Source organism: Ranitomeya variabilis, chromosome 4 (assembly GCF_051348905.1).
Source record: "Ranitomeya variabilis isolate aRanVar5 chromosome 4, aRanVar5.hap1, whole genome shotgun sequence".
Classification (NCBI taxonomy): domain Eukaryota; kingdom Metazoa; phylum Chordata; class Amphibia; order Anura; family Dendrobatidae; genus Ranitomeya; species Ranitomeya variabilis.
This window is the reverse complement of record NC_135235.1, coordinates 233,299,314-233,312,425: the sequence shown is the minus strand read 5'-3', so window position 1 is coordinate 233,312,425 and position 13,112 is coordinate 233,299,314. Positions and strand designations below refer to the sequence as shown.

Below are 13,112 nucleotides of genomic sequence, written 5' to 3'. Positions count from 1 at the left end.
GCGTAAGTACTGCTCCAGATTTTGGTTCATACGCTCGGTCTGACCATTTGACTGAGGATGAAACGCCGAAGAATGAGACAACTTGATCCCCAGCCGTGAGCAAAATGCTTTCCAAAATTTTGCCACAAACTGAGACCCTCTATCAGAAACGATGTCAGACGGAACCCCATGAAGTCTGACCACCTCCTGCACAAGTACCTGAGCCAGAGTCTTAGCGTTAGGCAACGAAGGCAAAGACACAAAGTGCGACATTTTTGAGAACCGATCAACAATCACCAAGATGACCGTTTTCCCAGCTGAGGAGGGCAAGTCCGTGATAAAATCCATGGAGATCCCTGTCCATGGCTTACTAGGTACCTCGAGAGGAAGTAGTGTGCCAACAGGACGGGAGCGGGGCGTCTTAGCCCTAGCGCACGTGGTGCAAGCTGACACGTATGAGACCACGTCCTGTCGGATTTTGGGCCACCAAAACCGACGTGACACCAACTCCAAAGTACCCCTAACCCCTGGATGGCCAGCCAGGACAGCATCATGATGCTCCGCCAAAACCTTTAAGCGGAGATGAAGCGGTACAAACGATTTGTTGATGGGAAGCTCAGATGGTACCTCCTCCTGAGCCTCGGCAATCTCAGCCTCAACCTCGGTTGTGAGAGCCGAAACCACAACACCCTTTTGGAGGATGGGTACCGGATCTTCCCGAGGTTCTCCCCCCGGAAAACACCTGGACAGAGCATCTGCCTTAGTGTTTTTAGACCCAGGTCTGTAAGTAACAACAAAGTTGAACCGCGTGAAAAACAATGCCCAGTGAGCCTGCCTGGGAGATAGACGCTTGGCAGACTCCAAATAAAGCAAATTCTTATGGTCGGTAATAACAGTAACCTGATGAACCGACCCCTCCAAGAAGTGTCGCCATTCCTCAAAGGCCAACTTGATTGCCAACAACTCCCTGTTGCCGATATCGTAGTTACGTTCGGCGGACGACAGTTTCTTGGAGAAATAGGCGCATGGACGCAAATCGCTCAAGGATGAGCCTTGTGATAGTACCGCCCCCACACCAACCTCAGACGCATCGACTTCCACGACAAAAGGTTTTGATACGTCTGGTTGCACAAGACTGGGAGCCGAAACAAAACTGTTCTTAAGAAATTCAAATGCGTGCACAGCAGCCTCAGGCCAAACGGAGAAATTGTCCGTGCACGGACCTACTTGGGTGAGACACTATTGTTTTTACTGTCACATTTGAGTTCTGGATACCTAGTTGTGGGCCACAATTGTGGTGATCTATGTGGCTTTTACCCTGGATCTCTCCATGTAACCGGTGGTAGATTTAAGAATTTATATAATGTTATTTCTCCCTGGTCCTGTCCACATGACGCAATTTGGTTGATTTCTGTCTGTGTCCTTCACTTTTAATCCGTTTGTCCATGGTACTTTTCTGATTTACATTATTATTTTATTTTTTACACTTTGATGTTATATATTTATGACTAATAAATACTAGATTTTACTTTTGGGTAGTTTGGTACTCCTTTTTTCCTTATGTTTGCATACGAAAATATAGTTTGCAAGCTTCACGAACAAATGCTTTCCCCAGCAAACTTTTCAGGTAAAGGAAACTTAGGCTCAGCAACTCTACCTGTCGCTTCAGCTTGCATATTAGATACTACTAGTCCCTGTTGCTGCACTGCCCCCCTCAACTCATTGACCTGTAGGGACAGCGCCTCCAACTGGCGGGTTATGGAAGTAATGGGATCCATGGAATTCAAATAATACTGGCCAATTATAATGTCACGGGGACCTAGGTAGGCAAAAGCTAACAACCCGGGCCCCTGCGATTTCCCTTAGACTAGGGAAACCCTGACTGACCCTCTCCCAGAGTTTACACTGATGGTGTGCATGTCTGGGCCTCCATCCTCACCCTGTCTCCTGTTTCAACCCTAAGCTGAAACCACAACCCACCACCCAGTGAGGAGACCACACCAATACCCACAGTTAGCACAGACAAGGATAACGGAAAATATACACCACGCAGCAGTCACACAGGAATACACTATAAATGCTCAGGGCAAAACAAATACAAATATAGGAAGAAGAAAATATGACAAAGGGAAATACACCACCAGATATGAAACTCTTTCTCCTAGACCACCACTCCAGACCGACATAACCAAGCACAAGGCAGAAGCTATAATCGGCGACGCCCAATGTTCAGCAGAACTATTTAAAGGCAGACGCCCTAGTGTGAACAGCGTCCGACATGACACTCAGGATCAGTAATGTAATGTATGTACACAGTGACTGCACCAGCAGAATAGTGAGTGCAGCTCTGGAGTACAATACAGGATGTAACTCAGGATCAGTAATGTAATGTATGTACACAGTGACTGCACCAGCAGAATAGTGAGTGCAGCTCTGGAGTACAATACAGGATGTAATGCAGGATCAGTAATGTAATGTATGTACACAGTGACTGCACCAGCAGAATAGTGAGTGCAGCTCTGGGGTGTAATACAGGATATAACTCAGGATCAGTAATGTAATGTATGTACACAGTGACTGCACCAGCAGAATAGTGAGTGCAGATCTGGAGTATAATACAGGATGTAACTCAGGATCAGTAATGTAATGTATGTACACTGTGACTGCACCAGCAGAATAGTGAGCGCAGCTCTGGAGTATAATACAGGATGTAACTCAGGATCAGTAATGTAATGTATGTACACAGTAACTGCACCAGCAGAATGGTGAGTGCAGCTCTGGGGTATAATACAGGATGTAACTCAGGATCAGTAATGTAATGTATGTACACAGTGACTGCACCAGCAGAATAGTGAGTGCAGCTCTGGGGTATAATACAGGATGTAACTCAGGATCAGTAATGTGGTGTATGTACACAGTGACTGCACCAGCAGAATAGTGAGTGCAGCTCTGGAGTATAATACAGGATGTAACTCAGGATCAGTAATGTAATGTATGTACACAGTGACTGCACCAGCAGAATAGTGAGTGCAGCTCTGGAGTATAATACAGGATGTAACTCAGGATCAGTAATGTATTTGGGTTATTGATGGGCAGTGACCCCTTTCTCCCTCGTCTCTATACACCATTACGGGTTTCCAGCTCTGTAGACACTGGATTACAATGGCGTATTATTCTGTGGGCAGCGTCCCCTCGCCTCCTGTGTCCTCCATATGTCGGGGCCATGTTGGAATATCGCTGTCAGACATTTATCTGCTTTCCTTGTGCAGTTGTTGTGTAAGATGAGAGGTGTTTGTCCTGAGTCACTCATCACAAGACTCTGCTCCGTGTTCTTCTCTGTGTGTGTAGAGCTGCAGACATCGTGCTCCGCTCAGTCTCTGGTCATGAGACGTGCTGCTCTCCGCAGGTCTGATTACTCTAACCTCGTATCGCCACCTTATTTGCTTAGCGGAGGCAACACTAGATGTGTGACACAATGGCTGCAGGATGTGTGTGGTTTTCGCATGTAGTGGAGCCGGGTGGGTGCTAGGCAGGCGTTACTACACTGCAGCACTGCTGTGTGCTATTCAGTGGTATTTAACCCCTTAAGCCCCGAGGGTGGTTTGCACGTTAATGACCGGGCCAATTTTTACAATTCTGACCACTGTCCCTTTATGAGGTTATAACTCTGGAACGCTTCAACAGATCTTGGCGATTCTGACATTGTTTTCTCGTGAGATATTGTACTTCATGTTAGTTGTAAAATTTATTCGATATAACTTGTGTTTATTTGTGAAAAAATGGAAATTTGGCAAAAATTTTGAAAATTTCACAATTTTCCAACTTTGAATTTTTATGCCCTTAAATCACAGAGATACGTCACGCAAAATACTTAATAAGTAACATTTGCCACATGTCTACTTTACATCAGCACAATTTTGGAACCAACGTTTTTTTTTGTTAGGGAGTTATAAGGGTTAAAAGTTGACCAGCAATTTCTCATTTTTACAACACCATTTTTTTTTAGGGACCACATCTCATTTGAAGTCATTTTGAGGGGTCTATATGATAGAAAATAACCAAGTGTGACACCATTCTAAAAACTGCACCCGTCAAGGTGCTCAAAACCACATTCAAGAAGTTTATTAACCCTTCAGGTGTTTCACAGGAATTTTTGGAATGTTTAAATAAAAATGAACATTTAACTTTTTTTCACACAAAATTTACTTCAGCTCCAATTTGTTTTATTTTACCAAGTAAACAGGAGAAAATGGACCACAAAAGTTGTTGTACAATTTGTCCTGAGTACGCCGATACCCCACATGTGGGGGTAAACCACTTTTTGGGCACATGACAGAGCTCGGAAGCGAAGGAGCGCCATTTGACTTTTCAATGCAAAATTGACTGGAATTGAGATGGGACGCCATGTTGCGTTTGGAGAACCCCTGATGTGCCTAAACATTGAAACCCCCCACAAGTGACACCATTTTGGAAAGTAGACCCCTTAAGGAACTTATCTAGATGTGTGGTGAGCACTTTGACCCAACAAGTGCTTCACAGAAGTTTATAATGCAGAGCCGTAAAAATAAAAAATCATATTTTTTCACAAAAATGATCTTTTCGCCCCCAATTTTTTATTTTCCCAAGGGTAAGAGAAGAAATTGGACCCCAAAAATTGTTGTGCAATTTGTCCTGAGTACGCTGATACCCCATATGTGGGTGTAAACAACTGTTTGGGCGCATGGCAGAGCTCGGAAGGGAAGGAGCGCCGTTTGACTTTTCAATGCAAAATTGACTGGAATTGAGATGGGACGCCATGTTGCGTTTGGAGAGCCCCTGATGTGCCTAAACATTGAAAACCCCCACAATTGACACCATTTTGGAAAGTAGACCCCCTAAAGAACTTATCTTGATGTGTTTTGAGAGCTTTGAACCCCCAAGTGTTTCACTACAGTTTATAACGCAGAGCCGTGAAAATAATTTTTTTTTTTTTCAGAAAAATGATATTTTAGCCCCCAGTTTTGTATTTTCACAAGGGTAACAGGATAAATTGGACTCCAAAAGTTGTTGTCCAATTTGTCCTGAGTACGCTGATACCCCATATGTGGGGGGGAACCACTGTTTGGGCGCATGGCAGAGCTCGGAAGGGAAGGAGCGCCATTTGGAATGCAGACTTAGATGGATTGGTCTGCAGGCGTCACGTTGCATTTGCAGAGCCCCTGATGTACCCAAACAGTACAACCCCCCACAAGTGACCCCATATTGGAAACTAGACCTCCCGAGGAACTTATCTAGATATGTTTTGAGAGCTTTGAACCCCCAAGTGTTTCACTACAGTTTACAACGCAGTGCCGTGAAAATAAAAAATCCTTTTTTCCCACAAAAATGATTTTTAGCCCCCCAAATTTTTATTTTCCCAGAGATAACAAGAGAACTTGGACCCCAAAAGTTGTTGTCCAATTTGTCCTGAGTACGCTGATGCCCCATATGTTGGAGTAAACCCCTGTTTGGGCGCACGGGAGAGCTCGGAAGGGAAGGAGCACTGTTTTACTTTTTCAACGCAGAATTGTCTGGAATTGAGATTGGACGCCATGTCGCGTTTGGAGAGCCCCTGATGTGCCTGAACAGTGGAAACTCCCCAATTCTACCTGAAACTAATCCAAACACACCCTTAACCCTAATCCCAACTGTAACCCTAACCACACCCCTAACCCTGACACATCCCTAATTCTAATCCCAACCCTAATCCCAACCGTAAATGTAATCCAAACCCTAACCCTAACTTTATCCCCAACCCTAACTTTAGCCCCAACCCTATCCCTAACTTTAGCCCCACCCTAACTTTAGCTCCAACCCTAGCCCCAACCCTAACCCTAACCCTAGCCCTAACCCTAATACTAGCCCTAACCCTAGCCCTAACCCTAGCCCTAACGCTAGCCCTAACCCTAGCCCTAACCCTAACCCTAGCCCTAGCCCTAACCCTAACCCTAACCCTAGCCCTAACCCTAGCCCTAATGGGCATATGAAAATAAATAAATTTTTTTAATTTTATTATTTTTCCCTAACTAAGGGGGTGATGAAGGGGGGTTTGATTTACTTTTATAGCGTTTTTTATATCGGATTTTTATGATTGGCAGCTGTCACACACTAAAAGACGCTTTTTATAGCAAAAAAGTTTTTGCGTCTCCACATTTTGAGACCTATAATTTTTCCGTATTTTGGTCCACAGAGTCATTTGAGGTCTTGTTTTTTGCGGGACGAGTTGTCGTTTTTATTGGTAACATTTTCGGACATGTGACAGTTTTTGATCACTTTTTATTCCGATTTTTGTGAGGCAGAATGACCAAAAACCAGCTATTCATGAATTTCTTTTGGGGGAGGCGTTTATACCGTTCCACATTTGGTAAAATTGATAAAGCAGTTTTATTCGTCAGGTCAGTACGATTACAGCGATATCTCATTTATATCATTTTTTTATGTTTTGGCGCTTTTATACGATAAAAGCTATTTTATAGAAAAAATAATTATTTTGGCATCGCTTTATTCTGAGGACTATAACTTTTTTATTTTTTTGGTTATGATGCTATATCGCAGCTCTTTTTTTGCGGGACAAGATGACGTTTTCAGCGGTACCATGGTTATTTATATCCGTCTTTTTGATCGCGTGTTATTTCACTTTTTGTTTGGCGGTATGATAATAAAGCGTTGTTTTTTGGCTCGTTTTTTTTTTTCTTACGGTGTTCACTGAAGGGGTTAACTAGTGGGACAGTTTTATAGGTTGGGTCGTTACGGATGCGGCGATACTAAATATGTGTACTATTATTGGGTTTTTTTTTTTTTTTTAGGTAAGAAATGTATTCATGGGAATAATATATATTTTTTTTTCTTCTTTATTTAGGAATTATTTTTTTTTTTTTTTACACATGTGGAAATTTTTTTTAAACTTTTTTACTTTGTCCCGGGGGGGACATCACAGATCGCCGATCTGATAGTTTGCATAGCACTCTATCAGATCGGCGCTCTCACTCACATCGCTGCAGGCTGCAGCTTTCATCTGCAGCCTGCTCCAGACCCGGAAGTACTCCCTGCAGGACCCGGATGCAGCCCCACGGCCATTTTGGATCCGGGACCTGCAGGGAGGAGACGCTCGGTACAAGGTGAGTACATTCCCTTGTACCGATCGTCTCAGGGAAGCACGCAGGGAGCCCCCTCCCTGCGCGATGCTTCCCTGTACCTCCGGTACACCGCGATCATGTTTGATCGCGGTGTGCCGGGGGTTAATGTGCCGGGGGCGGTCCGTGACCGCTCCTGGCACATAGTGCCGGATGTCAGCTGCGATAGGCAGCTGACACCCGGACGCGATCGGCCGCGCTCCCCCCGTGAGCGCGGCCGATCGGCTATGACGTACTATCCCGTCACTGGGAATTAAGTCCCAGATCACCTTGACGGGATAGTACGTCATATGGGATTAAGGGGTTAAAGGGGACTTCCACCCAGAGCAAAGAATTCACCATCTGATAGTCAGCAAAGAGCCCAAATATATATATATGGCCATGTGAGGGATGGTTTTTTGCAGGACGAGTTGTACTTTTGAACGACACCATTGGATTTACCGTGTTGTGTACTGGAAAACGGGAAAAAAGTTCCGAATGCGGTGAAATTTGCAAAAAAAGTGCAATCCCGCACTTGTTTTTTTGTTTGGCTTTTCTGCTAGGTTCACTAAATGCTAAAACTGACCTGATATTATTATTCTCCAGGTCATTACAAGTTCATAGACACCAAACATGTTTAGGTTCTTTTTTATTTAAGTGGTGAAAAAAAAGTCCAAAATTTGTAAAAAAATAAAATAAATAATGGCGCCATTTTCCGAGACCAATAGCATCTCCATATTTCATGATCTGGGGTTGGGTGAGGGCTTATTTGTTTGCTCGCCGAGCTGATGTTTTTATCGATACCATTTTGGCGTAGATATGATCTTTTGATTGTCTGTTATTGAAAAGATGCGGGCTCATTGCCGGAGCCTGCATAAAAAAAAGGATTAAATCTGCCATCATCTGCCAGGAATGATGTAGGCTCAGCATGAAAGTCAGGGAACCGGCATATGATGTAATATGTTGGGAAGGGGTTAAAGGGTAGCTGTCAGTTTCACTTTTTTCCTCCATAAATCAATGATACAGATGAAATTGAGAAACTTTGTAATATATGTTATTAGAGAAAAGTGCTCCTGTCTCCGCCTAGACAGATTTTTTTCTTAATTAAAGGGTAAAATCTGTCTACAGTGAAGACAGATTTTCCCATCACTGAAACAGCAGATGAGAGATATCTGAATACATCTGAGAATTAAAAACTTTACCTTTCTCTCTCATTCACTAATAAAAGGCTGATTTTACACTTTGGGAGAATTTTCCCTTTAAGTTCCCATAGACGAGGATGGGGCCTAAGACGATCAACAAAGATTTATCAGGATCCCTTTTATATTAAAGGTAAAATGAAGCAAAAGTTGAGCTGATGGGGAAGTGAAAGGCACAATCTGGGACACAACACCTCAAGAGGAATCTATACCAATAACCACACAACATCAGATGGGTTGTGAATGTCCAGCCGGTGGTGGTTGTCCTTGTGCCACCTGGTGAGCCATCCTGAGTTGTCCTCCTAGGGTCACCAGCATGAATGGGCCCAGGGAGTATTGCAGGGACCCTAATAGTTAGGGCATCTCCATGCAGTGAATAACCCCTGGGTTTACAGGAACCCGTCCTCCAACACTAACAGTTATTGAGCAAAGCTCAAGATGTGGTTTTGTAACTCAGCCTTTCCTCTTCTGGCCAGAGCTTAGGGTCCTCTACCAAGGAGCGCATCTCGTAATGAGCACACACACTTCCTCTTGTAAGAAGGACGTTCAGTAATGCACACATCGGTTTCACAATGAAAAGTCAGAATTAGAGCAGATTTAGAAGGGACACCGGCTGCAGCCACTCGAGAGTGGTCAATGTTGGGGTGAAGACACCCTCAACTTCTAGTATAAGGTCCCACCTGAGGAAAGATGTCTGCGCCAGTACTCGTCTTCTTCTTGTCCCTAACAACAATACTGGGTAAGTCATTCCTAATATCTATCATATATCTAATTATCTATCTAGAAAATAGAAGAACATTCTGAGGGTGCGAAATCCAAGTCTGACCTCAACTAGGTCTACTATAGATAATATCCCAAAGACGATAGCCCTCTTCCGATACCTGGCACCTGATATCACTTATTGGAGGAGCACTCTTTGGATATTATCTCTCTGATATCTATCTCTATCTAATATCTATCCTTCATGTTGAGTACCTCCACTCTAATCTGGTATCTCATCTTCTATGAGTAGATATGATTTATCCTGACCACCTAGTTATGGTCAGGAAGGGATTACTCATGGGGCTCATGAAGGATTACTCAGGGTTAGGGTTAACCCTCTAATTCATGCAAAAGCTCATAGAAGAATTATATGATACATACGATACGGCGACACTTGATACATAAAGGTCCCTAAAAATTAGGAACCCAAAAATGTGTTAATGATATCTCTGATCAACTGTAAAAATGTGGACAATCTCCTAGAAACGTTTGAAAATTTGTTTCTCCGCTTACTGATGTGGATATAAATGGAATCGTGAGTCAATACTTTGATCAATCTGTGTAACCATCTCTTTGGAACAAAGGTTTTAGTAAAGAAAATTTGGGTAAAATTTTCACTGGTTTGGATGATAGAGTTACTAATCTCCATATCTTGTTGGGAGCAGATTCGCATCAAAGTTTTGACTCTGGAATAAACAATATGACTGAATGTATCATGATCAATCATAACTATTAAAGTTGGTTAATAGAAATCTGGATAAAAGTGATAAGTCAACCAGGACTGGGAGAGAAATTGCTGTTGTCGTGAATTTGCCACTTTCTATCTTGATGTTCCAATTATTGTTCTAACGCAAAAAAAGGGTGGGATTAGGATGTGGTCTTACAGCATGATTGAAGACTCAAGATTTGGTTTGTGGACAGTCCCTAAAAGCAGGACTGTTGTTATAAGAAGAAGATGGTGAATGGAACAGTAAGAAATAGACAAAGTCTTGGGGTTCAGCTCTTCGGATATTTAGAAGGACTTGCCTAAGATTAGAAACAAATGGCTTCCTTCTTTCCAAAACAGCGCCACACTTGTCTACAGGTCATATCTGGTACTGCAGCTCAGGTCCACCAAGGTAAGTAGGAACGAACTGCAATACCACCATTAAGGTTCGGTTGAGTTTTTTTGTGGAAACTCTCCAAAATCCTCCTCAAAACTTCTCAAGAACTTCTCCAAAAACTCAGAAATTAGACTCAGTGTGAACATACCCTTCAGATGAAGACCTCTGAGACTAATTGGTGGCCATGGACAAGCTGGAAAAACGTTACAATGTATTCCTAACAATCGGGGCCAGTGGAGATGAGATGTGGCCTCGAGGAAGTAGACAGATCGTGTCATCCACCGTGTGAGAATGCAGCATGTTTGAATACAAAAACAAAACAATTAAACTTTCTTATAGATTTAAAATATTTACCAAATAGTTAATTTTTTCAGTGAATGTAGATTTTCTTAAATCTTTTCTTTACAAGTTTATTTTATCAGTTGTTTTATCATGCTGAAATCGTGTCCACAAAAAAAAAAACAACAACGAATCATTCACTTCCCCTAATTTATGAGACTCTAAAAAAAGTTTGGAAATTACTCAACATAACGTGCAAATAAAATTCTGTAAAATCAACAAAATACAATAATGTGTCTGTAGTTTCCGATGACGGGACAGAAATCATTTTCCGCCCACGATTCTTACTCTCGGGTGGTCAACCCTTCTAGAAGCCCCATGAAGGAATATAGTTGACCTACAGTATGGTGTAGAATGGGAATGGGGGCTGCTTGATAATGCATAATCGGTGACAACAGGCGATAAAGGGGAGGTGCTACAATTGTCAGACAAACTGACTACATTTAAAGGGGTTTTGTCTAATGTCAACTTGCTTTGAGTATTGCCAGTCTTTTCGTTGATTACCGGTCTACACTAGACAGGAAAGTCTTGTTACAAAACTGAAATCTGACCTGCAAGAAAGTTATGGAAACTTTTGGAAACTTTTTGAAAACATTATCCAATGGCAGCCATATGTTGTAACCCTATCAACCAAATAGATTATTATCACCAATTCTTAAATTATTTAAAAATTTTGAAAAAAGGAAATAAAAAACCCTCAATGTTTCCTATCTCATAAATGTCAAACAAAAAAGTTCATCCCAACCTCCTAAACAAAAACCCATTGTAACAAGGTGATCGAAAAGTTATTTGTACCCTAAAAATATACAGATGAAACATTAACAGTAGATTTTTCTACTGTGCTTGTCTTATATCGTTGCAGATTTGGTGCAGATTTAATGTCCTGGTGACTTTGAAATCCAAGTTAATTCGAGTCCAAAAATTATCCCCAATGTGTAGAAGAGATTTAATCTGGACCAAATATGCAACATGCAAACTTAGCCTAAGCACATGGTCAGACAAGCTTACAATCAGTCCCTGTGTTGTCTGTTTGCACTTGTTAAGTGTTTTATTACTTGTTTTAGGTTTTAACTATTTCAAGGTTCAGAAGCAGTTAAAAAAAAAAATTATTCCTCAGGAGCCGATCACTAATAAAAATTTAAACCAAAAAAGATGCCGGAAAATGATGGCAGAGCTGCCAAGAAAAACCTGGGCTGGTCATCAACGTCTTAAAGACGTAGTGTGCCCACGTTTTTGGGGAGTTTTTGGAGGAGGTTTTTGTTTAGTAATGCATTTCCTTAAGCGGCTTTAGGGTATTCGTCTTTTTTTGCAGAGTTTTTAGAGCAGAAACTGAGCAGAAAAGTTTTTGCAGAGTTTCGATATTTGGCGGAGGATTTAGAGAGTTTCTGCTCCAAAAACTCTGAAAAAAGCTTAGTATGCATGCAGACTTAAATCATTTTTTTAAAGTGTTTTGGATTGAACAGCGCTCAGTTTGGAGCAGGAGATTCTTCAAGGAAGTGACTTGAATAAACACATGAACATCTGAAACTGAAAACAAAAATGACGCTCAAAAAAAGGGAACGTAAGAACATAAGAACAGCGCTTTTTCGCTGTTCTTACGTTCCCTTGTTTGAGCGTCATTTTTTACAATATAAAAGGAACAGTCAAGCGGTTCTGAAACATTTTTTTTTCTCTTATGTAGACATGCTAAAAAAAAAAAAAGTTAAAAAATCCCTTTGTGCGCACGTATCCTTATGGCCAAAGAAAAGGATAAAACATTTGTCGTGTCCTGAAGGCCAAAATTAGCTCTGGAAATGTCTTTCTAAATACATAAAACAATGGAAATGACAGTTTCTATCATATATATTACATTATTTTGTATTAGGGACTAAACAGCATATTGTTTTGTGGCGCGATGTGTAAGGAGATGCACACACAGAATTTTAAAGAGCGGATTCTGTGCCAAAATCCGCATGAAAAATGCTTTAAATCTGATTGCAGCAAGCAACCATTCACAATGTTGAATCATATCAATTCTTTGGGTGTTTTCTGCTTGCAAAAATCATGTTTTTGAAATACTTTTTTTTTAATTGTGGATTTTGATACATTTTCTGACAAGATTTTTGCAGCAGAAACATGTAAAAAAATATTCTCTATTGTAATTGAAAATGCATAAAAAAACCTTAAAAAAAGCACTGAAAACCCAATTCGAAACAGCGATAAAACCGCACCAAAAAGCATTTTTTTTTTACAGTTGTGGCAACTTCTTATTCATCATCATTTATGAAAAATGCAGAAATAATAACTATTATAAATACTGAAGAAGTGGGAGGTTTGGAGAAGATATCAGAAACTCCTAAAATTTCTGCCCCATGAAATGAAAAGGAGAAACATGCATTTTTGGCAGTTACACTTCCCAAATTGTACGGATCTCCCCTTCTGCTGTGTTTGGAGAAGCGATTATAGAGATATTGTGGGTGAAGATATTTTGTAACATTGTTACCAATGAGATCACATTTATTATAATGGAGCCGGGACTGGGACAATCAGAAATTGGCCACCATGAAAAACGGCAAACCAGTGACCGGGAGCAACTCTCATGATCATTGTTTATTGGGCTT

The 13,112-nt window shown here is 41.5% G+C and overlaps 1 protein-coding gene across 1 annotated transcript in view; it reads left to right on the top strand.

Annotated features, from left to right (window-relative positions):
• The first annotated feature begins 8,866 nt into the window (after positions 1-8,866).
• The window catches only part of TYROBP (transmembrane immune signaling adaptor TYROBP), a 55,153-nt gene continuing 50,907 nt past the window's right edge, over positions 8,867-13,112 (top strand). Inside the window, exon 1 of the mRNA XM_077260210.1 lies at positions 8,867-9,047. Coding sequence (XP_077116325.1) covers positions 8,999-9,047 — 49 coding nt within the window. The 5' untranslated portion in view covers positions 8,867-8,998. The remainder of the gene's footprint in view (positions 9,048-13,112) is intronic.